The 27,515-nt window shown below is 38.5% G+C and overlaps 1 protein-coding gene across 1 annotated transcript in view; it reads left to right on the top strand.

The window, feature by feature from the left end:
* FREM2 (FRAS1 related extracellular matrix 2) overlaps window positions 1–27,515 on the top strand; it is a 120,420-nt gene that overhangs the window by 81,355 nt on the left and 11,550 nt on the right. The window contains exons 8-20 of the mRNA XM_054654989.2: window positions 1,799–2,008; window positions 2,196–2,393; window positions 4,405–4,569; window positions 4,651–4,833; window positions 8,208–8,338; window positions 9,230–9,388; window positions 10,280–10,583; window positions 12,426–12,557; window positions 13,144–13,475; window positions 22,902–23,094; window positions 25,356–25,460; window positions 26,612–26,739; window positions 26,829–26,963. Of these exons, the coding sequence (XP_054510964.2) occupies window positions 1,799–2,008; window positions 2,196–2,393; window positions 4,405–4,569; window positions 4,651–4,833; window positions 8,208–8,338; window positions 9,230–9,388; window positions 10,280–10,583; window positions 12,426–12,557; window positions 13,144–13,475; window positions 22,902–23,094; window positions 25,356–25,460; window positions 26,612–26,739; window positions 26,829–26,963 (2,375 nt within the window). The remainder of the gene's footprint in view (window positions 1–1,798; window positions 2,009–2,195; window positions 2,394–4,404; window positions 4,570–4,650; window positions 4,834–8,207; window positions 8,339–9,229; window positions 9,389–10,279; window positions 10,584–12,425; window positions 12,558–13,143; window positions 13,476–22,901; window positions 23,095–25,355; window positions 25,461–26,611; window positions 26,740–26,828; window positions 26,964–27,515) is intronic.

The following is a 27,515-nucleotide window of genomic DNA, read 5'->3' as shown; positions in this document are numbered from 1 at the left end:
ACAGCTTCAACCATATAAAATGAAAATTTTACGTGTCTTGCGTTTAGCAGATCTCTTCTTCTTAGAGTAAATTAAGTGGTTACAGAATTTCAGAGAAGCAGGAGTAAGAGCTGCTGTGAAGTATAGCACAAAGAAAAATGCCTTTAAATCCTCATATAAAGACTGCTACAAAGGCAGTTGGTTGCTGCCTCAAGAGCATACTCTGGGCACGGTTATGATCACTGGCAGCGTGCTGAGTTTGCTTCTCTCATTTCTACTGTAGGCAAGGAGAAATTATTACCTAGTATCCTATTCAGGTGCAGGATTGCTTCAGCTGTGTGCTTCTTGGATGCTTTGACAGAACCTTTGTCAGCAGAATCAAGTGTTAGCACACTCTATTTTTTTTCACAAAACATACATAATGTTTAAACTAGGATATTCATATAGAGGCAGCATAAAAATTATCTTCCTTAGATGCTTATCCTGAGTCTAACTTTACTGTTATTTCAGGAATATTTAAACATAATATATATGTATGGTGTATGCATAACACAATATACATAACATAGATATATTTTTCTTATGAAAAAGAAAATTATTACATCTGAAAAAATACATGATTGCTTCAGTTCTGAACTTGCTTTTATGATCTGATGTCTTTATCAAATCTTAAATATTTAATTTATTTTATTTCTGGTAAAAAAATATCTTTTCTTTACATTAATGATCTTCATTCATGTTGCCAAGACCTCTAGGATTAAAAGCTGGGAATGTCTCAGCTCTTGAGCTCTCTAGTCTGTTGGTCACAGCATGAAAGCTCTGACATGGCTGGCTGGCTGCCTGTAAAACTATGAACCTGGTTCTTTGCCTTACACAGTACAGCAGTGGATCTGCTGCTCTGAGCTCTCAGTCCTGGAGTCCTGCCTTAGAGGCTTAACTCTAGGGGAGTACAACAGTAGAGCTGTTAGGCAAGTGCTCATCTGATGATGGCCTTAAATCTAGCCAAATTTTGTCAAATTCACAGAATTCCAAGCCTGATTTCCATTTCAACTTAAGTGTTTCCCCCAAATCTTTGTTTCAAGAGCTCTGCTGTTTATTCTCCCCAAAACCTCATGTTAAAACTGAGTCCTTCCCTAAAGTCCTGGATACCTTTAATGCCTTGGTTCCAAGACAGTGTCTTGTTTTAGTCAGTATCTTGTTTTGTTTGCCATCTTCTTATTGACGTTATGAATTGGTTTGATTTGCTTAAAAGAAAACAAACCCAGATCAATCTTCCTTTGCAAGTAAGATGACCAACCTCACCTGATATGTTCTGATAAGAATTTGACTTGTTTGTTTTCCATTCATTCTGTTTTACACAACTCCTCTGAACAACAGTTCTTCCCCAGTCAGTTCACTGGCCTTGTCTCCTTTCCTTTTTACATTAATCTTAAAATTTCCATCTTTGTTACAAAATAGTATGAAATTTCTTTCCAAAAGACTTTGTTTCATCTCCAGAGTCTCTCTCAAAGCTTTTTGCTTACTTTCATTTCTCACTTCAAGCAAATTTCATTAGTTTTTCTGGAACTACTGTTGGTTTACAACAGAACAGAATCAGCCTCACTTTGTGACTCAAATCATCATTAAACAAAAAGTTAATAAATATTGACTTATTCTATTGTGTAGTCCCACTTAAATAGTTTTGCTTTACATGAATGCCAGAATTGGCAAATACTAAAGTTATAAAGGAAAAATATTTACCTACAGTTAACTGCCTAATGATAGATATTTTTATTTTTAATTATATGTAATGCTATTTTTATCTCTTTTCCTTTGGTAGCTGGAGTAGATTATGTAGGCATCAGTCGTAACCTGGATTTTTCCCCTGGAGTCAATATGCAGACATTTCGTGTGATAATTCTGGATGATCTTGGACAGCCGGTGTTAGAAGGAACAGAGAAGTTTGAGCTTGTGCTAAGGATGCCCATGAATGCTGCCCTTGGAGAACCCAGCAAGACCACCATCTTCATCAATGACTCAGTGTCTGATTGTGAGTAATTTATTTTTTTTTTTACTTTTTCATATTTTGGAGATGATGTGTTAAGTCATTTGCTATCTGGCCGCTTGTGTTCTATATCTGGTGCAGTGTGGCACAAGTAAATGTGAAATGATGGAGGGAAGATATGATAACTTCTGCAGTTATACTTTACATGTGCTTGCTATGTTTTTCTGCCCAGTGCCAAAGATGCAGTTTAAGGAATCTGTGTATGTAGCCAATGAAAATGATGGGCAGGTTTCTGCCATGATATATAGGAGTGGGGATATCCAATACACATCCACTGTGAGATGCTATACAAGGCAAGCTTCAGCTCAGGTTATGATGGACTTCGAAGAACGACCTAATACTGACAGTTCCATCATCACATTCCTTCCTGGTAAGTTCTTGATCTTATTTTAGAAGCCTTTAGTCTACCATGTCTTCTTTTTCTTTGCTTTCCTTTGCTTTGTTTGTTTTGTTGTGTTTTAATTGTATCTTCTCATAAAGTAGTGTCAAAAGGATCACTCTATAAAACAAAGGTTTGGATTTTTTCATACACAATGGGATGGTGTTACCTTTATTTTCTTCACTTCTGACTTAGAGCAATAATCACTAAAAACCAAAAAAGTATATCTTCATTTAGGTTCAGCCTGAGTGCCAGAATCTTTTTGATAGCAAAAGCAGGTTTGGCATAGCACAGTAGAAGCACAGATCTGCTGTCAGAAAGGAAACTTCAGAAGTTCTGCTCTTTGTTAAGCAGATTTCTGGCAAATACATTTGACGTGCACTGAAATGAGCAATAGATCTTTCAACAGGTATATAGCTTCCTAATTCCTGTTTGAATTTTTTTCTCCCACCAAGGCTTTACTAAGACCGCCCACGAATATCAGGTACTTAATATCCCACATTTCATGAGAGATGAAATGCAAATAAATCAAATATTACTATGTTGAAAGAACATTGCCTAATTCTTTCTACATGTGCAGGAGGCAGTTTGGTCTTCTAGCCTTTGAAGTTTACACGCATGTGATATTTTTTACAAGTCTTAAACAAGTTCTGTCCTCAGCATTAAATCCTTGGTATAACCTTATCACAGAAATTACAACCTTTGTACTTCTGTAGACATGTATCACTTGAAAAAGTGAGTGGTTCACTCTGTCTTTATTTAGAGCTGGCCTCAACTTTTCATGCTGTCCTGTACTCTAGACCTTTGCTATTGCTTCTGTGCAACCAGGAAAGAGTCCAGCTAGTAAGAATTAATGGATCTCGGCCACTTAGATGTGACTTTTCTCTTTTCTTGAGTGTTGCCCTACCATTTCTCTGTAAAGACAAGTAACAAAGAGGTCTACTAGAATTATATTTTGACTCTGCATATTAAACATGCAAGGCATGTTTAACGTGCAGCAGTTTCATTCCAGTTTTCACATTTTCCATGTAACAATAAGCAGGGTAAATATTTTGCATTTTTTGTCTCCTTAAGGGATAATTGATTTTCTATAGTGAGGGGAAAAGGCAAACTCAGAAAATGAACACAGTCAGCATTCTGCTCTGGTTCTTCATCTTGAAGAGTCTTGATCTTATTTGCATGTGTAATGATGAAAAAATACAGTAAATTGACCTCATCTCTCTCCTGCTGTACTCTTCCTTTTCTCGGGGATGTAAGAGTCAGTCCCATGAGGAAGAGCCCACCAAGTCATGCTGGGTGCCAGACACTGAACACCATTCAGAGGTCTTGCTGCTTGTGTAAAAGACGTAAGAAAAGATGTTGAAGTTTCTGAACATCTAGTAAGTCAGGGCACATTAATATGTGAGTGCGAAATTGAGAGGTTTGATACTCCAAAGCATTTTTAAGGCAATGTTCACTGTCACTTGAAATGAGTGGAAGTTCAAAAGACTTTAAAGTTAAACAGAATAGTATAAGTGAAGGTCCAAACAGTTGGAGGGTGACCATTCAAAAGAGACTTGAAATATAAAACTTCAGGACAAAATTGCCATTAGTATTAGTAATGGTAATTAGTAATTACTATTACCATTAGAAAGGTTTTATTTTTCTGTTTCCTTGTGCAAGTATTTCCTTTTTTTAAGTGGACTCTGTTGAAGAATCACTGAGAAGGAGCATTTTCTTCTTAGGTAAAACAAAAGAACTAATACATGTAAAGTGGACATACCAAATAGAAACTTGTCTTACAGAAGTCCCAAAATGGGGGATTCCATTTTAAATGAGTTTCCATAGAAAGGTAATGATTGCTAATTCTGCTTTCACTGCTGTCATTGCTCATTAACTTGTATGGTGTCAAGGTGGATGCCTTGGCCAGCAGGATTCAGGTGCCTTGGGCTTGGAGAGAAGTGCTGTATTGGAGCAAAGAAAATCTAAGTTCTGCCTGATACTAGCTTCAGAATGATTGCAGGTGAAACTGAGAAGCCTTGCAAGCTGGTGCTTATGGATGATACTTTCCATGAGGAGGAGGAAGAACTACGCCTGGTTCTTGGCACTCCAAGAAGTGACTCTTCCTTTGGTGCCTCTATTGGCGAGCAAAACGAGACACTGATAAAGATTCGGGATGACGCAGACAGTAAGAGAATAGCTTATTGTTACTGGCTTTTGGAAGCCCATTTGCATGCTCTAAAATATTTTTTTTTCCCTCTAATGACAGAGGCTATCATTAAGTTTGGTGAGACCAAATTTAGTGTGAGTGAACCAAAGGACACAAGGCAAGTAGCAATTGTGAAAATCCCGGTGCTTCGTCTGGGAGACACTTCCAAAGTTTCTGTTGTGAGAGTTCATACAAAGGATGGATCTGCTACTTCTGGAGAAGACTATCACCCTATATCAGAAGGTAGGATCATACTTATCAGATCCAGCTATTTGTTTTCATTCATGACTAACATAATTTTTTAAAAATGAAATAACTTTGTGATTAGAATATTTTGCAACCACATCCCAAAATGCATTTTTCTATTCAGTGTGGACAAAGTAATTTTGAACAGGAATACAATGTCCTCTGTGGTATACAACAGCCAGTTGCTGTTGGTATACGAATTATCAGTGAAGATATTTACAAATATCTTTTTTGAAAACATCTGTACTCCTTTGATAACATCTGTAGCTCAAGAAATTGTGGAAGATGTGGGACTTAAACTTTAGTTATATTTGCAGAGTGTAATAATATTACTCTGAAGAAACATCTACTAATAGGATATGATTGTGTGGTTGTTTCTTGAGTAATTCATTAAGATAATGGGATTTGCTGTATGTAGGAATTAATACATGTTTCTTTTTATTTTTCTATGTTCTTAATAATAAAACTTTCCTTCTGTATTTCTGAATTCACTGCCTTCTGCTCCAAACTACTAATGAAGGAGAAGTTGTACAACAGAATGAGAAATTTCTTAGCTGATAAACTTCTTTCCATTAATAGCCCACCTACCTTCTTTAGGCAATGACTAATGGACTTTGTAGCATTATGATTTTCTTTTTCTTTTAAAGTTTATGATAATACATGATAGTGCTCTGTGGTTTAAGATTAATCATTCATTGCTGGAGTGTTTTCATAGTTTTGGATAAACTATTTTGGCATCCAGTCCAGCTGGAATGTATGACTTACCTTTGAACATCCAGCAACAACATTGTGCTATATCTTCAAATTCCATAGCAGTGGCATTTCCCGCTAGTGAGATCTGAAGAGGCAATTTATTAGCCACAAGAAAGTCATCAACCCAGAGCTTGCTAATTCCAGTTACTTTGCTCCTGCATTTATAATTTTGCTCTTTCCCCCTGAAAACCACAGGAACTTTTAGTGTCAGCTGATACTTATCCTATATGCACATTACCTGTAGGCATTGTCTTGCTTGTATTCGCCCTGCTGTGCACCAGCAGCACATGGGAACAAGGTTTTCAGGAGAAACCTACTAATGCAGAGCAAGAGGCTCTCGGCCTGTGCCCCCAGGCCTTTGAGAAAGGTCTGTGATGTGCAGAATTTCCCCACGAGTTTCAGAATACCTCTGGGTTTAGGGAACCTGCATATTCAGCCATAGGTACAAGACCCACATCATTAATTGGGTTTTCTGAAGGAAGTGTGGCAAACTGAAAATCAGTAAAATTCTTAGGTGTCACACAGCTAGAGAGTTCATATGTTTATTACCACAAAGAGTATTTCCCTGGCTTAATAGCGCTTGGGATTGGAAGGATCATTAGATCAGTTAATCAGCCTCACTGTGGATTGCAAAATTCTCCCAGTTTTCCCAAATTATTTTCTGTATTGTTCCAAATAACTTTGGTTGGAGAAAATATATCCTTTAGAGAGGGCATCTGGTCCCAGTTTGAAGGCTTTGGAGAGGAAGAGTGTTTCTTAGCATTTGGCTTCACTGATCAGTCTCTATCACCTAACTGTGCCTTATTTCCCATATAGATTTCAGCTTTAATGCACTACTGCTTTTTGTGCCTGTCCCTTTAGAGTGCAGAGGTCTTTATCACCTGGTATATTTTGATTATGGTGGTGTTTCTATATCCCAGTGAGAACATCACTGTCTGCAAGTTCTTGTGGTCCTAAGTTTCTCTCGGTTATTTCTGTACATCTTCAAAGTGAATTTGGCATCCTTTAAAAATCAAAATACTAGAAATGCACTTATTATTTTGGTTATTATCACTCTCATCCTTTCCAGGCACAAATGTTAAATAGTTTCTGTACTTTTTATTTCTTTAGTCGTTAATACAGTCAAGGATAATAGTACTCCCTAACTCAGTGTGGTGGGTTGATCTTGGCTGGACAGTTAGTGCCCACCAAAGCTGTTCTATGACTCCCCCTCCTCAGCTACAGAGGAGAAAATATGACAGAAGGCTCATGGGTTGAGATAAGAAGAGGGAGACATCACTCACCAATTATCAGCATGGGGAATATTAGTTTCATTTTTTTTATTAATCAAACCAGAGCACAGTGATGAGAAATAAGACATTCCTTCCACCCCTCCCTTCTTCTTGGGGTAGCTTCCCTCCCAGATTCCTTAGCTCTGACTGGCTTGAGGGAATAGGGGTTGCAATCTGATTACCACATGTTATGTCTGATGCTTCTTCCTCCTCACACTCTTCCCTATTCCAGCATGAAGTCACACCCACTAGAAACAGTTCTTCAAAAACTACACTATGGGTCCTTCCTGTGGTCTGCAGTTCTTCATGAACTGGTCCAGTGTGGGTCCTCACAAGGTCACAAGGGCTGCCAGCAGACCTGCTCCACTCTGGGCTCTTCTTTCCTGGGGCCACAGGAGCCTACTCCACTGCAGGCTTCCCCCAGGGTCCCAGCCTCCTTTGGGCATCCACCTGCTTGATCATGGGTCCTCCACGGGTTGCAGGTGGATCTCTGCTCCAGCATGGGCCCCCATGGGCTACAGGGCACATCCTGCATCACGAGGCTCTGCACCAGGGGCTGCAGGGGAATCTCTGCTCTGGCTTCTGGAGCATCTCCTGCCTCTCCTTCTCCACTGAGCTTGGTGCCTGCAGAGTGATTTCTCACATATTCCCACTCCTCTTTCCCAGCTGCTGTGGTTCAGCAGTTTTTTCCCTTCTTTAATCTGTTATCCAGAGGCACTACCACTGACACTGCTGAGCTCAGCCTTGACCAGCAGTGGGTCCATCCTGGAGCCAGCTGGCATTTTCAGATATGGAGGATGCTTCTGGCAGCTGCTTGCAGAATTCACCCCTATAGCTCCCCACTACCAAAGCCTTGCCACACAAACCAAATACAATCAGCTAAGGTTGAGCTATTTATCACTATGACTTACTAAGTTTTTTCAGAGACAATGATTTTCAAAATACAATGCTCTTGTGGGGCTGCAGCTTTGTTCCTTATTTTTGTTATATACCATTGTATTTATTTTGTTGAGTACCATTTATTTAGAATTCTTCAGTCTTTTGGTCATTCACATAGGTTACCAACATTTTTGTAATTAGTCACAGATAATTTTCAAAACATTAAGATCCATTAGACTAAATCTTGAGCTTTGCAAATCTCTTGATTTATGTCTCATTTTCAGTGATTTCTACCTGTGTCCACTGCTATTCATTATTATTATTATTTGTGGCATCAAATAGGTTATACTAAATTTGCAAACATCTGTAATTTGAAAAGTGAGTATAACTGCCATCTCTCATGGCTGGGCCTAGAATCACAGGTTGTTATGATCAACAGGTTTATTTTTAAGTGTCTCATGTTTTCAGAAATTGAGTTCAAGGAGGGTGAAACACAGCACTTTGTGGAGATTGAAGTTCTTTTCGATGGAGTGAGGGAGATGAGAGAAGCTTTCACTGTCCACCTGAAGCCTGATGAGAACATGGTTGCAGAAATACAGGTAACAAGTTCATGCAAAGTCCTGAACAACAAAATCTGGTAAACAGACCTCTTACTTACTTTCTGGCTCATCGTTTTCCTCTTCTTTTATTCACACCATCTTGGTTTGTATATTAAAAGACAGAAAGAACATCGCAGCTGTCACAGTAACACCTAAACAAAGCAGTTTTTTGTCAAGGCAATGATGTTGATGGGGCCACAGAGTCAATGAAAGATTGAAGTCTTCAGAGTATCATTCGAGGCATATTCTGCTCATATAATCAGTCTTACAAACTGATGGCCTCTCAGAAACACTCTCTGGGAATACAATCTCTGTGTTGTGAAAAGAGTAATTTCAGGTGAAATATGACTTCTCCTATAAAAATCATGTTAATATCATTCTTATTATATAAGATAAAAAAGCCACACATTCTTGTTATTTAGCGTTGTATCATGCATACTTTTAATTCAAACAGTATACTCCTCTGATTTGGCATAAAATGTGCTTGAAAGTCCCTGTCTGCTTCAGCAGTGTCACACCATATATAATCTGACTCCAGACAGCCAGACAGAAGAGACACAGCCTTTGCTGATGACAAACACCCCATTTCCACCAGGCATTAAAGCATACACTACGTAGGAGGTTCTACCAGAGCACTGAAGTGATAACAGGGAGACAAGGTTAAAGGTCTGGGATGTTCACTGTTCTGTAAAGAAAATTTTCATTTTAGCTCTTCCTTTTGCACCCTGCAGTGTACTTTTGGTGCCTCAACCCTTTTTCAATAGCTCATCCAGATGAGGTCTTAGAACTTTTTTTGGAAAGATGTTTCGAAGGCTAGACATACTCTGATCGAGGTCCAGCTTGGTTATTTAAGTTTTCACAGGCAACTGTTTCTGTATTTTTCACTGTCAGACAGCCAAGGCCATCGTTTACATTGAAGAAATGAACAGCATGGCAGATGTCACCTTTCCCTCTGTGCCTCAAGTTGCATCTCTGTTGATATATGATGATACTTCTAAAGCCAAAGACAGAACCAGTCCCATTGCTGGCTATCCTGTCATCTGTATCACAGTGAGTATCTCTGTGGAAAAACAGAAAAAATCAGTATATGGATTTTGTTCAGTGGAATTTATACACCCAGTATCAATCCATATGGTGATGAGTCACACATATTAGTCACACATATTAGTTTGAGCTAGAATTATCCTTAGAGCTAATCTAATTTGTCTGGATAATGAATCCATTCTCAGGAGGAGAAAAAGCATAGAAAGATATTTCACTTGTTCCTCACTAAGACTAGTGCAATATTGATACCCACACTGTGTTTGTGATTGCATGACCTTAGTATTTCCTGCATTATCCTGCCTTAATTTGTAGAGTTAATATCAATGGAGATAACAGATGAGCCATTGTTTTCAATGAGTGCCACAGATTCTAAAATGAATGCTGAAGGGAATACAGGCTTCTTTCATTTTTTTCATTAGTAGTTTTGCAACTGAAAAGGTTACATAAATATTCATATACCTTGAAGAATGTTTTGTCTATCTTCAATTTGTTTTTCACACATTCCTTTTGCACAGGAATGTCACAAGTTGAATGGTTCTTCTAAATAAAAAAAGAATCAAAGAAAATAAGTCTTTAAATGCAAAGTGTATTTGCAGAATTAGATCAAAGGGACAAATTAAAATTAAAGTAGTACATGGGAGTGTGGCTTGTGCCTTCATAACTATGCCATGTTTTCACCTATAAATCAATTTAAAATAATATTTTTTAATTCAGTAAGCATAATTAGATATGCCTTTTAATGTACCCTAGCAGTGCTAAATACCTAAATAAGGTGATTTCTTATGAGACTTAGTGGGATTGTCAGTTCCATGTTGTTGAGTTTTGTGACTCTTGATGACTTGAAATTCCTTTGCTGTGAAGCAAATAAATTCTTAGCACGTCTGCCTTGTTCTGCAGGCCTGTAATCCTAAGTACGAGGACTTTGACAAGACTGGCTCTATTTGTGCCAGTGAGAGCATCAACAATACCCTGACACGGTACCGGTGGCTTGTGAGTGCCCCCACGGGCCCCGATGGCGTGACCAGCCCCATGAAGGAGGTTGACTTTGACACCTTCTTCACTTCCTCTAAGATGATTACACTCGACTCCATTTACTTCCAAGCCGGTTCTCGTGTCCAGTGTGCAGCTCGGGCTGTGAATTCAGATGGGAATGAGGGTCTTGAGCTTATGAGCCCTATTGTCACTATAAGCACATCAGAAGGTAAGGCATCATCACCTACTGCAAGATTCACAGGTCTCTTTTGCATCCCAAATTCAGTCCTAACAAAAGCTGGTTACATGGTCAGGTGTTTTAACATCACCACGTCAGCTTTTCTTCTGCTGTTCATAGAGGTGGTGCAAAAACTGTCTTGACACTGCAAAGCATCGTATAAAGAAAAAGTTTTTCCTCTCTCCTAATTCTTCATGTCTTTAAATAATAACCCACATAGCAAATTTGTATGTTCATGAGAACAATATATGACAGGCAAGTAAATTAGTGAAACCTGGTTCCTGTTGACTTTTGAATTCAACTGCAGTAATGATGCAGTACAGTCTCAGCTCCTGTTAGGCATTGAAGAATCCACATGGCAGTGGCATATCAAAGCCTAGCCAGAAGCAAAACCTCATTTAGCATTCAGGCCTCACTGGACACCTGAGAATTGATGTTTTCCTTGACTAAAGACTAAAGCAACTGTGCCCAATAACAGGGCATGGAAAAAATTTTTCCCTGGTCAAAGCATTCATAATTATTCATCCTTCTTGTTACATGAAACACACTGGCTTTGTTATTGTAATAATGCATTATTTAGATTACACTTGACAAATTAGCAGAGCTAATTAGTTCAGGCTCAGGACTGAATTGTCATGTATAAATTACTTCCAGTACCTGAGCTAACTTATGATGTGGAAGGAAAGAAGTGCAATGATCGAAGCAAACTACAAAAATCCTGAATATTCTCCATTTTGAAGATGCCTGACCTCCAGTGCATAGACCAACTCTCAAAAGGAATTCAGATTGTGCAAAAAAAAAAAAAAAAACCAAAACTAAAACCACCAACCAAACCAACCGACCAAAAAGCTGTCATGTGCAGAAAAGAAATTTGTTTCATCCTGACAGAAGTTTCCTACCTGGAGATGTTGAGCAACATTGGCTCCTCCAGCGCCAATAAGCTCTCCAAGAGGAGGGCCCTGCCTCCTCTTTTCTTGAAATCCCTCAGAAATGGGCAAAGAGGACTGTTTCAGTTTCCCCCATCTGCTTGTTTCTTACTTAGAGTACCTTGTAATCCTTTGGCCATCACACGACAGAGACCAGAATGCAGACACTACTGCATTGAACTACGCAACTAGAAGTTGCATACATCTCAGATCACATGATTACAAACCTAATTTTCTGGTCCTACAAACTTGGACTAATACTGGAACACATGGAACTAACATTGGAAAGGATTTCCAAAATAAGTTACACGTTCCCCTTTCCTGGAGAAATTCAAAATTCAAATTAACAAGGCCTTAAGCAACTTGATCCAGCTTTAGAGCTGTCTCTATTCTAAGCAGAATATTTCTACATATCCTGTGACACAATCTTTCTAACTACACTTTTGTTACTGGTGGATCAGGAGACTCATGAATTTCTGAGGACATATCACTGCATACTCCAATCCAGTGCCAAAACCAACTGAACAGCAGTCGGTATCTTCCATATCTTCCATCCAAAATATAGGATGGTGGGAAGAATTAAAACATATGCCTCTGAAGACCTCTGTAAGAAAGTATGTCACCTGCAAGTGAGGTTGACACGTGCAACTGAAAAGACACAGATGCTTGTTCTGAAAATGTGATCCTGTTATCAAGTAATCATTTGTGTTTGAATCCTCTTTTGAGTAAATTCCTGTTGAAACCTCTGGAAAATACTTCTCAAAGTATTTACCTGTCATTGAAGAAAATTCTCATTGTTTTGGATACCTTTACCGTGGAAGAAAAGTACATCTTAAAAAGTGGAAAGAAAAGTATCGATTGTTTCCTATGGACATAAAGTAAGGTTGCTTTCTCTTCTTCCCACTAGGTCTTTGTCAGCCGCGTATATCAGGAGTAGTTGGAGCAGAGCCATTCTCTGCCAAACTGCGCTACACTGGCCCAGAAGATCCTGACTATGCCAACCTCATCAAACTGACAGTCACAATGCCACATATTGATGGTATGAGAAAATCAGCTGTGGAGTTAGGAGAACTTATACAGTATGCTGTTATTCGAGCTATTTTACTGGGTATTTTAAACTGACAAGTTAATAATGTAATCTTTTAACAGTAGGACCAAAGGAAAATGTTATGAATTAATAGGTGCAGTATGCAACAAAATGCATAAGATACTGTATTGGTACATCACCTCTGATGTGAAGAACAGCATTTTCAGATTAACTGCATAATTTACATAAATTGGGCTAGACCTAAGCTTTGTAAAGCTCCTTTGAAGTGCATAGGAATATGCCATTTAATTACTATTCACACTATTTTTTATTTAATAATATATTGTATATTAATATATCTAAATGTTAATATGTTTAGAAATATTTTTTCTTTTCATAGTATACAGACAGTTATTGTGGGTAAAATTCTCATTCATACTTAGCATATCAACTTTCTTTGAATTCTGAAGTACAGTAATTGGTGTAAGTACAAAATACAAGAGCACTGCATAACACGCTTAGTGTTTGACAAAGTCTGGCTAAATTAAGGAGGTCTGACAACTGAAATGTAGTGATAGTTATAAATTAATGTTTTTAGGCATGCTGCCTGTTATTTCTACAAGAGAGCTCTCCAACTTTGAGCTGACACTTAGCCCTGATGGAACTAGAGTTGGAAACCATAAATGCTCCAACCTGTTGGATTACACAGAAGTAAAGACCCACCATGGCTTTTTAACTGACGCTACCAAGAATCCAGATGTGATTGGAGAGACCATTCCCTATCAGTACAGCCCAACAATCAGAGGCTCCAATACCTTGCGCTTCTACCGCAACCTGAATCTGGAAGCCTGCTTGTGGGAGTTCAGTAGCTACTATGACATGTCTGAGCTCCTCACAGATTGTGGAGGCACCATTGGAACAGATGGGCAGGTATGGAACTTGATTTTGTACTGTATTCTTGTAATAAAATATTTCCCTCATAATACATCTGTGCTAGTAGAAATAAGAGAATCATTTGTTCTGAATGGAATTTGTTATGATTTTCTCACAATACAGTTCTGGGGTATTGTGGGGCAAACCAATTCCTCTTTTACTCTACAGTGAACCAATTTAGTCTTTTCTTAAAATGAAAGCCTTCTGAAGACTTGCTTTTAGCACATAGATAGCACTGGGCTAGTTAATATTTATTGTGGTATATCTTAAAAAGCAGGTTTAAAACATTGTGGAGAGAGTTCTTGCTGACAGAAATGGACTGCAGCGTCCTACCAGCAGCTTTGCTTTGCTGATCTCTTGTTCACTGTGCAGACAGCACAGTGTTCTCACCTTACCCAGCAGAAAATTACTTATTCAGGAAGTGAAAAAAGCTGCCAATATGGAATGGTTGAAGTACAGAGCTGTGAAACTGGTTGGAGAGTTAAAAGCAAGAGATTGGAGAGAACTTCAGGAAAATTATTTCTAGAAATTCATAGTAATGTGGAAAGAAAAGGGTGCAGGATTTCTTCTAGAACAGTGACAGTGAAATGAATCCCTGGATCTTCCCTGTATAATTACTAAATAAGCCTGTCTGATCCCATTCAGGCTCTGGAATAGAGTGGCTGTGAATATGAAGTTTATGTACAGAAAAATATCTTTGAGGAATAATCCTACAGGCTGCAAGAAGGACTCATATCACAGAAGTCTCTCCACAGCTAACTCACTGTCCTGGTACACTAGCATTCCTTTTTGAACCACTATGAAAAGAATGAGCCTGCTTTGTGAAATGGCCATAATTTCTCTGCTCTTTTGACATTTTGCCAGGGATACATCTGCTATGAGACCTTAGTAGACTTATTTGCACAAATTCTTATTTTCTATGCTATTTTCCCAAATGGCATAAAGCAGGTGTGGAAAATGTGTCATTGCCCACAGAAATATATAAGCATGTGCAACAGAGCTAATTTACTACTAAAAGCATAGTCATCGATGGACATACAGATATTTAATTAGATAAACTGATTTTTTTTGTTTTAATTTTGTTATAATTGCATGCCTAAAGTCCAACTTACTCCATGGGTATTCACAATAATCATAGTCAGTTTGCTGGACAAGAAATTGCACCACAATCTCTTTAGCACTTGGTTAACTTCCTAACATTCTGCCCCTCTTAACTAGAGATTATATACTCTAAGTCAGAAAATGAGAATAAAATGGAGGTTCTGCCTGTCTCACATACAAAGGCCTTGATGGATATGTCATCTCACTGCTTTGTCATCAATTCTGGTTCCTTGTCTGTTACAGAGACCAGTTTAAGGTCTCTGCCTTCATGTTGGAAGCTTACTGTCCGTGCTCTGCTTGGGCTTGGCCTCTGCTGAAAGCAGATCCTCCTACAGGTGCATTCCATGAGATCTGTGAAGCTGTCAGAGGGAAAGGGAAGGCATCCAAGTGTGGGATGTAAACCTTACACATTCCCACAAGATAAAAATTACACTTGTCTTTACTGTTCTTAGAATGATTTCATTTCTCCATTTCTTTGACTCATCATTCCTTTGACTATCTCCTTATGCCCAGGCAATATGAAACTGCAAATTCTTATTTCCCATACAAAGCAACCATAAGCACACACAACTTGAAGCATCTGTATGAAGCTTCCATATGAAGCTATGCAAGCCACTTCTCCCTCAGTGAAAAGGAAGGAAAACCTGGTATGAATCCATTTTAAATACTTCTGTGTCCTTTAGACAAAAGGGTGAATACCTGCTTTAGACAAATATGTATCTAAATAAAACCTATTTATCTCTATGTTCATATAAACAGAGAAGGAAATAAGTACCATTCCAATATTTTAGTAAATTGAAAGAACCTGTGTATTCAGTTTTGGAGGACATGCATAAGTGGCAATGTGGCCAGAGAAGTGAGATGCACTTTCCTGAGGCTTCAGAAGTATTCTGTACTTTGTGTAAATTCTCTTGTTTACAAGCAGAGAGTGATCAACATGAGCTGTGTGAACCATGCAACTGCAGCTGAAGCTATCCTTTAGTGCCTTCTAGGTTATGGTAAAAAGGTATACAGTATGTTAAGTGAAATATCAAGCTGAATTACTTCTAGCAGTGAAGCATTTCCCTGCAGCCAGTGCGTGCCTCACTGCCCTCCCTGTTTTCCCCAACTCCATTTAATTCTTCTCCAGGTTTGGTCTTTATCTTCACATGACCCCTCCAGCTGAGAGGGGAGGCAGTCAGTGCCCTATCTCTGTGGTTGTCACCATTGTTGTTTTTTTCTCCTTCGGTGAACAATTAATAATCCTCTTCTGTGAGAGGAAAGCTGGCAGCTATGGTTTTCACCATTTTTTTAGCAGACAAAGGAAGCCCAAATTCTATTATTCAGACAGAACAGATAAATAACAAAAACACTCTTACCATATCCTGCTACCACTGCAAATTTAATATATTGAATTTACCAGATACTTTGGCTAGAACTTTAGGCTCAACATTTTGTTTCTTGATTCCAGTTCTCCAGTACCTTGTGGTCAAACAAAGACATCCATGTTGATTCAGACAGAGAGATTTCACAGAAAGAATGGGCAATATCTTAAATGATGTGGACCTTCACTTCATGGGAGCTCCTGGTATGGTAGGGGAAGAAGATGAACTTTAGTAAGCAAGAAGTGAGGTAGTAGACCTGCAGCTGGTGCAGTTCTTCTGGCACAGCTCCTAGTGTTTGCTGAAGGCTGCAGCTGTCTTGGCCAGTTCCCATGAACTCATGAACTGTCATAATACATACAGAGAAGGTCTTAGTTTTCTCTTTATTTTTTTTTTCCTTTGAGGCCTTTTGATTGTGACCCACTCTCTTTCTCAATTATTCTGTGCATGAGCAAACCCTGTGTGAGCTAGATGCAGCACTCCTTTCAGCGTGCAGCGTGACGGTTTGTTCCTGGGGTCTGCCCAAAACTGAAAAACCAGGCACTTATGTATCTAAACATGGACTTAGATGTGCAGTTTAAAGAACTTCTACCTAAAATTAAAGACCTGTTCCTCTTTAAATTGAGCTAATCAATTTGGATTAGTGTTCTGTACTTGTTAAGGTCAGCTTTGATGATTAACAGTTTTCTTTAGGACAACCTGCAGTCACAGTCTAAAATTCAGTGTCTACTTTTGGATATGTCTAGGCCTTAAAAAGGGGGAACTCACCTATTTGAGGGCTGTGTTCCAGTATTTCCAAGTATCTAACAAAGGCTGGGTTTTACTTCATGGGGACATTGTGAGAGTCAAGTACTACAGACATCTCACATTCTCCCAGTACAGGTTCTAAAACAATGACAGATATTCATGAAATGAAGTGAAAAAATGAGACAGTGAAAACCAAGCAAGTGACCGTACTTTAATGAAGTGTATACTGAAGTACTGGCCTACACTTATTTCACATATTATTATGGAGTGTGAAGTATCATTTGATCCCATTTCCTGCTGTTATACCTGTTTGCTATAGCCAGGCAGTTTGGCATCTGAAGGCTTCTGTGTGGTTCTGGCCAAGTATTTATATATGGATGCTGCTTTCTGTAGTTTCAGTCCATTGCCAGACTTAGAATAGGGAAGCAAGGAAATTACCATTCAAACTAATTTTATTAATGACAGCTCGTTAAGCAGGTCTTTTATAGGAGCAAGAAGGTGAAGAACATGTAGTAAAATACTTGAATGTATAGCTTTATACCTTGACACTATGGTAATTGAGTATGGCTGAACAGTTCACTTTTTTCTCTTCAAAAACCAGTTATTTTTGGCCCAAACTGAAAATGTCTTTCTTCCAGTATGTTCAGGTCACATTTATGCTATGCATGTTATAGCACTGAGCATTTCAAAATCCCATTATGCAATCAGGTTTTAAAATCACTAATGTACTGCTGCACCTTATACAAGGCAGCCTGCAGAGGGTTTTTATTACACAGAAACAGTGTAATAAAAGCAGCTTTATAGGAACTAGTTTTGCCAAAATCGTACTTTAAGGTGAAAACTCACCTATTCTGAAAATCTTACTAGATGTTGTAAAATTCAAACAGACAGAAATGTCTGGTTTCAGATTTTTATATTCACTTTAGTGACTCCACTCAATTTTAAGAAAACTCTGCAACTCATGTTCCCTTGACATGGAACCTCTCTATAAGACAAACATTTTTTTCTCTAGCTGCAAACGTGCATTTAGTAAGCTGTAAAGAATAAAAAGCTATAAAGTGAATGCACCAGCTGTGTAACAAAGTCAGAGGTTACATTTTTTCAAGGGACTGGCATTTCAAGGCTGTATTGCATTCTCTTCTCCATTCAGACTTCTTTAAACAAACCTGCTTTGCATTTCACCTGTGACCTACCTGTCTGAGTGTCTTCTTAGGGCCAAATCTTAGTTTTGCCATATTGACATTGTGTAAACAGTTAATTGATAACATTGTTAAACTTGCGTGACTCAAATTCACAGACATCACAAGTAAATGCAATAGGAGATGAGACTTGGAATAATTTGGAGAATAAAAATACAATTTTCATACAAAGCCTGTTTCATTGAGATACACAAAATAAAACACAAACTTGTATTATTTCTAATGTCTAATTTAGTCAGTACTATCAATGTGCACACACACATACACTGACAAGCTCTGCCCACTGGAAATGTAAGCCAGCTAAATAAAGCATGCTATAAATGTAGAACAGAGTCCATGACACAAACCCTTTATTGAAAATAATTTTTATTGTAAATATTCTAAATTGTTATGTGACAGATTCTCAAAATAATTGTGTATTTTACTTAATGAAGTTTGACAGATTGCATCTGAAAGGGGAAGAAAAGAAAAACATGCATAGAAACTCCCATTCATACTTACTAAGTTTTAAATAGGAATTGTCAGTATTCTAAACCAGACCTTATGATCTGTGATAATTTATCTCACAAAAAAAAATGTATGAAGCTCTATTTCTTAGATCAATGTATAAATCATCTTCTTCTCTCACACATGTGGATTTTGAGGTTTGACAATTTTTAATCTAAATTTTTCCAGATATTATGTGTAAGAGTCTGTTCCCTCCTTGGAACAATTTTTGTCTTCTGTCTTCTCAGGCTCTCCAGACCTGGCATTGTCATGAAGTATGAGACAGAATTTCCCCAGTTCATCTGTTGTGTAGCTGTAGTCTGTATTTCTCTCCTGGTATCAGAAGACTAAATTCATACCCCCTTATTATTGTTTAAAATCAATGTTACTGAATGTAATTTTTTCTGTGTAATTGGTTAAATCTCCTGTGCATGGGATGCATGGATACATAGTGCACCTGTCCTGTCTCTCCACAGCAGCTAAGCTGATCCTACACTTACACAGCTCTAAGTCACCCTTTTGGTTTCATCAGTGTCACACTGAGATATAAAATGAACAGCTGGCTATTCCCAATAGGCTTTGCATGAAGTGCTGGAAAAGAAAGATAACTCAATGGAAAGAATGTTTTCTCATGTTGGTCTAAATAGCATTATTAGGAGGGCTGGAGAAGTCAAACTCCTCCATCTGTGTAACACATTCCATCGATTCATCTGGGGGGTAGGGCAGTGTCTGCTCACTTTGACACAACTTTCCTCACAGTTGACTTCCTCTTTATTTTATTTTCACTATATCAAAAAGATCCTTACATATACGGTGTCTTAAGATTTTTCTGTTCTGCCTACAGAAGGGTAGATTCCACCTTGTAGGAATGAGAGGCTCTTAAAAGTTTTTGTTTACTATTAGAGAGAATTATTTATTCAGTAATTCCCTGACTGTCAGTGTTGTAGGTTTGCCTCCAGACCTGCAAATCTATGAGTGCCTGTAGAAGGGTTTGTGTGCATAAAAACTCAAGGAACTTTTTCCCCCATCCATGCCATGAATCACACATAAGGGCAGCTGTACTGATGGAAGCACATGAGTACACAAACAAATTCCTAGGCTGAGGCAAGCAGCTCTGCTGCCCAGACTCCTCTTGCAGGTTTTGCTAAAAGGGAAGAACCTTTTAAATTCTACAGCCCTAGAAATGGAGAGATTTCAGATTTCTCCCCAGAGCAGGAGTAATATGTCAAAGGAGCAGTGTTCCTGGCAGACTTGCCCCAGAAGGGATCCTGCTACTAGATTTTGACCAGTGCAAGTAAGCTGAGATCTCTAACACTATGGTCCCATTAAATGAAGGCAAGACCCCAAAATGTGGCTTACAAACCTCATGAGTGGATTGCTTTATGTAAAGTACACATGAAGAGCCAATGATACATTGAAAACCAAGAAAAGCTTTGTAATGAGGGGTGTTTTTTTTAGTTTGGTGTGTCATAAGGTACTGAGCTAGAAGGAGTTTTGTGGATCACCCTATCCAGGCCCCTGCCTTAAGTCTATATAATGTCATTCCAACACTAGTAAACTTAATCTAAAACCTAACAGGATTTCATGGCCTCACTATTCTTGCAGAGTGCCACCACACTGAGGGCTGGAAACTCTTCTGGTTTCTAGGCTGTGTTTGTCCTGGCCATCTTAGAGCCATTTGCTCCCGTGTCAGCACTATCTTTCATCATCAGTGGCCCTTCTGTGCACTTAGTGTCCTGATGTATATTGACAGCATTCTTGCTTCCTCTCAGCCTTTGTTGTACTGGGCTCAACAGCACTGCTATTTTAGACTCTTCTCATCTGATAGTTTTGCCATTCCTGTGATTATGTTGATTTCTTTTTCTGCAGTCTACAATGCAAATTAGACTTTTTCAAGCATGGATGATCAAAGCTGTTCCAGATAAGCTCTCAGTAGTACTCTGTATAATGGCATGCATGCTTCTAATTTCCACCCCATTCCTCAGTTTATCTTAGGATCATAGCACATGGAGAGGGTAGGAAGGTCATAGTTATGATGTGATCAACTCGCATAACAAAATTTCTTTCCCCTCTATTGTGTCTAATGAATGTCTTTCATTTCTACAGAAATCCCTGTGACTGGTTTCTATTACCTTATACTTTAAGCTATAAGATTTCATCTCACTGCTATTATTCTAATCCTCAAGGTCATTAAATTCTCACTTTGATATTCCAGTCCTCTACTTTATCATTAAGCATTATGTATGCTTCTATTTAAGAAAATAATGAGCATATATTAAATCCTGTTCCACATACTTTTGTCTCTTCCTTATAAGCAAACTAAATTTCAGATATCTGACTTCGGTGTCTAATTTTTACTATACAGCATCCAGATATAGAACAAAAAGGCAGAGAGAAAAGCCAACATAGTTTGTCTGGGATGACCTTACAATAGTAATACATTTTTTATGCAATCAAATGTATTCATTCATTTCTTGATACTGGTGCAGGAAATGACAAATTTTTGAGGTTCCCCCTGAATCAAAAGCAAACCATAAGACACTCAAGAGCTGCATCATTGCTATATTTTTTTTAATGTAAGTGAGAATATAATGTTGTTATTTTGAAAAATTTAGTGAATCCGTGTCCAAAATAATTGCTCAGATACTCATGCCAGTATCCATACTCCCACAGATAAATTTGCAGCTTAAATGGTACTAAATGATAATATTTTTGTCTAACTTTACTGGTCATCTAATATATAGAGAAAACTTTTTTTCTGTTCCAAATAGAAATTCTTGATTTTGATTATGTACAACCAACAAAGCATTAATATAATCTACAACTCTAGCTTCTCATCTACCAGTCTGTGTTAGTGTTTTATTTTTCAGTGGTGCCAGACTCTTTTCAGTGGTGCCCAGTGACAGGACAAGGAGCAATGGCCATAAACTAAAGCAGAAAACATTCCACCACAACATGGGAAAGAACACAAGAGGGTGGCAGAGCACTGGAACAGGCTGCCCAGTGAGGTCATGGAGTCTCCCTTTCTGGAGACATTCAAAACCCAGTTGGACATGTTCCTGTGTAACCTGCTCTAGGTGACCCTGAGTGGCAGGTGGGCTGGGCTGGGTGATCTCCTGAGCTTCCTTCCACCCCTAAAATTCTTTGATTTTGTGATACTGTGTGTTTCCAAATGACTACTATCTAAATGCTACCACATATTATAGAATGAGTCAAACAGTATAAGTCAAAAACTTGTTAGCCCAGAGTGCAGATCAAGGAGAGGCACACGTGACAGTGAGTTGTGGCAGGCAACTATGAACATTTGCCTTAATGAAGTCCTTAATTAGGTCAAAGTATTTAGTGAGTGCAAGCAGTAAAATTGTGGTTACATTATATTAGTAAAGGTTCTGTCAGGCATTTCAAAGTGTAAAGCAGCTGTAAGTTGATGGTCATTCAGCCCCTTGACTTGCAGCTTCCTTGTAAACTTCCTTAAATACTGGGGAATTTTTGATAATGCAAAACACTCTTTAGAAGGATCTAAGGTAATCAGGGAAATGTTCAGATGTGCAAATTTATATATGGAATTTCTGTTGGAACTCTAAATCAGAGTTCAACAACTTTTATGACTTTGAAAAGTTTCCCACTGGGAGATGATCTCAATGTCTTTCCTCCCATGTATTTCTAAGAAAATCCAGAATGTCTAAAAGGCTCTGGATTGCACATTTCATTCAGAGATATGTGAGTGACAAAGTATTTGTAACCAAACATAAACATGAAGTCTCTTCAGACAGGCTTAGATCTGTGTATCATGTAAGAGCTATCTTAAGAGGTGACAGTTTAATGACACTATTTTTCTTGTCTTCTTTCATAATATATATATATATAATGAATATGTAATTCTTCATAATTACAGCACAATTGTTTGGTCCAATGTATAAAGAAAGGCTCTATTTTTAAATCCATATCAGCTTGCTTGTTCTGTGTAGCTCTTCCAGACAGTGAAGAACAGTCTGATTTCTGTGTTTGCATGCAGCATGTTAGTTATTATCCATGCACAGAGGAACAAAGAGTTTCAGAGGTGGCTAAGAAAAGTCCAAGGACTCAGTCTTGCAATGATATTTGAGCTTCGAATTTCAGCATCTTCCAGAAGAGCTTCTTAGTTGACAGTAACAAGAACATAAACAAAAGAGTTGGTTAAGGCATAACCATAGAGCAAATGAAAAAGCATATTTGAAAAATTCCTAAAGCCTTCATTTGTAGTTGTAGTTGTTTATGTACTAAAAAAAACCTGAACAAAAATGATGAATCAAAATTGAGTGGGTTACGTTTTATCAGTTTGAAGTAAAAAGATGAAACTTGAAGGGGTGTAAGCTCAGCTGAAAACCACTGAAACATGTTTTTGCATGTCATCTGTAGTTTACAAAAAGAGAGAATTTGATTGAGTCACAGTATTTATTTCAAGTTCTGTCTTCTCCTGCATTTAGCTTGCCTGTGCGATGCTGCCGTTCATGATCACTAACCCTGATATACAATTCTGGTTTTTATAGGTTCTCAACCTAGTGCAGTCCTATGTCACGCTGAGAGTCCCTTTGTACGTCTCTTATGTTTTCCACTCTCCAGTGGGCGTCGGGGGCTGGCAGCATTTCGACCTGCAGTCAGAGCTCCGGCTGACTTTCGTGTATGACACTGCCATCCTGTGGAAGGACGGCATCGGCAGCCCGCCTGAAGCAGAGCTCCAAGGTGGGTGTTGCGTTTCTTGCCATGGAACTCATGCTCCGTTACTGGGAGTGTAGTTTGCACACAGCAGGATGGTTTTTCGATCATTCCAATACTAAAAACTAACTAATAATTTCATTATTAAATTCAATTATGAATTGCAGTCTGTCGTTTCCTAGCACTCACAGGTGGAGTTTTAATGAAAATCATGTAAAGTTGACATCAGCTCTTTTACTGCAAAGAAAGACAATTATATTGTTATATTTGAAGTACATGTGCAAAATTTAAAACATTTATATCTACTCAGAACTTCACATTTGGTACATTATGTAAGCAAATTCTGTTAGCACTCAAGCTGTTTGCACTTTAATGAAAATAATATGATACCATTTTTTTCTCACTATGAATGGCCAATTTCAGAAACTTATGATATTTTGAAAATGTTATGAAACATTCAAAAGAAACAGAATTATATCATGGGAGCCTCTCCTATGTGTGAGAGTAGTAAATTCTGAGACATTCTACAATATGTTAAATACTGTCAGTAAATGTTTGTGAGTATAACTAGTCAACAAGTAGAAATCTATCATTGCAGAATTTATCTTTTAAAAAACTTAAATTACTTTTTACAAATAGTGACATTCTATGCGCAAGTATGTGCATAGTATGGGCAAGATTAAAATACAGAGTTACACCTGTGTGCTGTATTATTCTTTTTATGCAAATTTACTTAAAGTGTCCCAGCATTACACTTCAGGTGTTTCCCATCTTTCACACCCTAAGGTAGAATACAGGTTACCAGCTGTAATTATGTACATAAAGAATTTCAGGACTCCTGGGAACCTAAAGTCACTTTTTTGCTTCTGTTCACTCTGCATATGAACTACAGAAATCATTGCTATGCCATTTCTGTCTTTATGTTAAGAGCAGGAAATGAGGAGCAGTAAGGGGAATCTGCAGTGCATGAAGAATGAAGCACATGTCATGCCATGCCTAAAGAATGAGCCACATGCCACAGATCATGTGGTGTGCTAGTCACCAAATAACAACCAGATCTAATCCTCTGTCTCAGCAGTTACATGGTGCATCTATGCCACCATTTCCCATTTTTAATTTTTTTATTTCTCTGTTTAAGAAGTTGATGGCCACATCTTTGGAGGTGCCGAACATTTTCAGTTCCCTTTGAAAACAGCCAGTACAAAACAATCCTTAACATATCCCAGTGTTACTTGGGTAGTATTTTTTCACCAGTTGTTTTGCAGGGCAAGTAGGGGTTAACTAGTTTCCAGTTTCTTTCCATACCTCTCAATTCATATAATTATGCTACATAAGTTCTAAGTAACACTGTAATGCAATCAAGGTCTTCTAAAGCCCAAATTAAAACCTGAATATATAGTTATTTCTATTGTACCAAGAAATATGGTTGGTACAGATGATTTTGTACGGTATACATTCACATTGATGTGTTCAATTTCCAGTGCATTCGTGGGGGAACATTCCTGTTTCCTTCTTTTTTCTGACAAGCAGAATGGTGATACATCACTGGCTGTTTGTAAGGAACGTTGGAGGAAATGCCTAAACTCTAAAGCTTTGCTGAACTCCAGAAGAAAAGGGTCTTGGCTGCAAGCTACAGAAGTAAACCACTTCTGGGTACAAGATCTTGTAATTTGAAGTTAGAATACATAAGGCCTGTATTTTGTGCTAAATTCCTGCCAAAAATTGCCAGCAATGCAAAGCCTATCAGAAGGAGTTGCACAGATTGCAGCACCCTAGAGCAGATTGCTGTGGAAGTCACAGCCAGCTGCTCCAGCTGATGCTGATGGTTGCTGCCTTGGCACAGTAGGCACAGAGGCACTAAAAAAGGGCATCTCTGAAGCAGCTTTCATTGGTAGGAGTCAGCTTGAATACTTGGTGAAAATAAAAGTCTTCATTCTGCAGATTTCCCTGGCAGCTGACCATGCTGCCTGAACCCAAGCACAAACTGCTGTGTGGATTTTCCTGAGCATACTAGACCAGCTGTTTGGGCCCATGGTAACATGTCAAAGCATGGCTTTACAGGGAAGTTCCCTATATGCTTTGGAAGCTGCATCATGTCCTGAAAACTCAAAGCCTCACTGCGTAAGTTCTTGTTTGAGAAGAATCTGGAATCAACCCAAAAAATACCAACAGGCCCCCCACACACGTGACATGGCAAGGGTAGATGAAAGGGTCTGCTGTTTCAGAGGAGTGTGATTTCATTGACACCTGCAAGTGGAGCACACTTGTTAATTGGTTTCTGCTGGCAGGTTCCCTGTTCCCAACCAGCATGCGCATCAGTGAAGAGGGACGCTTGGTCGTCAACTTCAAGACTGAAGCCCGGTTTCATGGTCTGTTTGTTATGTCCCATCCTGGTAAGTGTAATCTACCCTTTAGCAGCACTGCAGAAATAAAGACATCCTCCCCAAATTTGATGCTATTCTTTTTTTTTTTTTTCCTATTTCTGCTTCTGCTAGCTGATTTTTTTTTTTTTTTTTGGAAACTGTGCTCTTCAGATACAGATGTTTCCTATGTTTGAGATTTCTTACTTTTCAATACTGACTGTATTCAGGTTGTCAAACTTGTTGAAATACACATTAATCTGATGGAAGGCAAATAGTTCCACTTGGTCAAGAGCCTGATTTATGAAGGATGAAGATCTAGGCCATTGTGTCCCTTGGGGATCTATAGATATATGTTTTTACCCCATCGTTATAATTACTATTTACTTACATTGCCCTAGGAACTTAGCATTAAAATTTCTTTTCTAACTTGAAGCTTTTCTAGGATATTTAGACCTTTTTCTGGAGCTTTTCTAGGATATTTAGACCTTTCTCAGAGAGCAAGAAAAAGTCTTGTGCAGGCATTGTATGATTCTGTTAATATAACACTCTCACTGACATTCAATTAGTCATTGCTGAGGACCTGTTCCTGCAATTTAATCTGTTTAAACCCCACTGCCTTTATTCAGAATAATTACAGGTGTAAAACTCAGTCTACAGACATAAATCTGAGTATGAATCCCAGCCATGGAAAAGAATATCCAACTAAATTAAATCTGCTGAACAACAGTGAGAAGAGAAAAAAAATAGGAAATCTCTTCTAGTTTAACTCAGTTGTTTTTAACCTATATAACTCCTTCATGGTGCTTCTACTTTTTCTCACCTGTTCTCTAGTGTGTTTGATTTTGCCTATAGGCAGAGACAAGTTTAAAATAGAAGGGTTTATATATCTCTGCTATTCCACTCTCACTGTTTTGATGGTCTCTTAAATTTATTCTTCATACAGTTCTCTCATTGTGAACAAAAGCAGCAGCTGAATACGCACTTGAACAAGAATCAAGGAGGCCCAGCTGAGCTGACTGTAATTTATTTTAGTTTCAGTTAATAAAACCCAATGCCCCGTGAAGGTATTAACATCAGCTATGGCATCAAGGTTTATGAATCATTGAGAATGTTTTTCAGGCTCCAAGAGTTTGCAATGAAACACTAAAGGTGACAAATCTGTCTCTCTGGCATGTTTCTAGCTTCATCTCTGACTTCCATGGTTATGTCAGCTGACCACCCAGGCCTCACTTTTAGCCTCAGCCTCGTCCGAAGCGAGCCAACCTACAACCTGCCAGTCCAGCAGTGGAGCTTCCTTTCTGACTTCGCGGTAAAACCTCGGTCCTCACCTCGTCCCCTACTTCCCCAGCCCATCATTTGGGATGCTGGTGGCACAGCTCCCTCTCTCTCTGTGCCCAGGTTCGAGACTATTCTGGAACGTACACAGTGAAGCTGATAGCCTGCACCACTGCCCCACATCAGGAGTACAGCCTGCCCGTGATCTGCAATCCTAGGGAGCCCATCACTTTTGACCTGGACATCCGATTCCAGCAGGTACCCTTACAATGACACCTTCATCATTTTTTTCCTAATTTGATTCCCATTTGTGGGTCTTGTAGTAATAATGCTAGGAACTGAATTTCTTGCTAATAAAGAAAGCATTCCTAAATTGGTGGGAGAGCACATACTCCTCTCCTGCTAAATAACTGTTGATTTAGGAGAAAGTTACTGTGATGCAATAGTAACATTTAGGAATTCTGGTTTTGTCCATTAATTTTGGTAGTAAATAGTTTTATCGGGTAATTAGGAAAATATAGAACTATTATCAGAAGGTTTTCATCTGACACAAAATCAGAGTTAGGTCTCAGGTATTGAAAGTGGAACCTCCAGAGGAAGATTCATTCAGTCCTAAGGTAGAACTTCTCTCACTGACTGTAGAGGGAAGTGTAGACAGGCAACACTGCTTAGCTTTAAAACTCACAAAAGTGACCAAAACAAATCTGAGCCATCAATATGGATCATATGGAAACATATGGTAACAGGCAAACAGCATACCTTTCACAAAGTCCAGCTGTGAAGCTCTGTAGCTGGGAAAAAATTTGGGGA

Source organism: Agelaius phoeniceus, chromosome 2, assembly GCF_051311805.1.
Source record: "Agelaius phoeniceus isolate bAgePho1 chromosome 2, bAgePho1.hap1, whole genome shotgun sequence".
NCBI classification, from domain to species: Eukaryota; Metazoa; Chordata; class Aves; order Passeriformes; family Icteridae; genus Agelaius; species Agelaius phoeniceus.
Note: the sequence above shows the minus strand (reverse complement) of the source record. Positions and strands in the feature narration are given on the sequence as shown.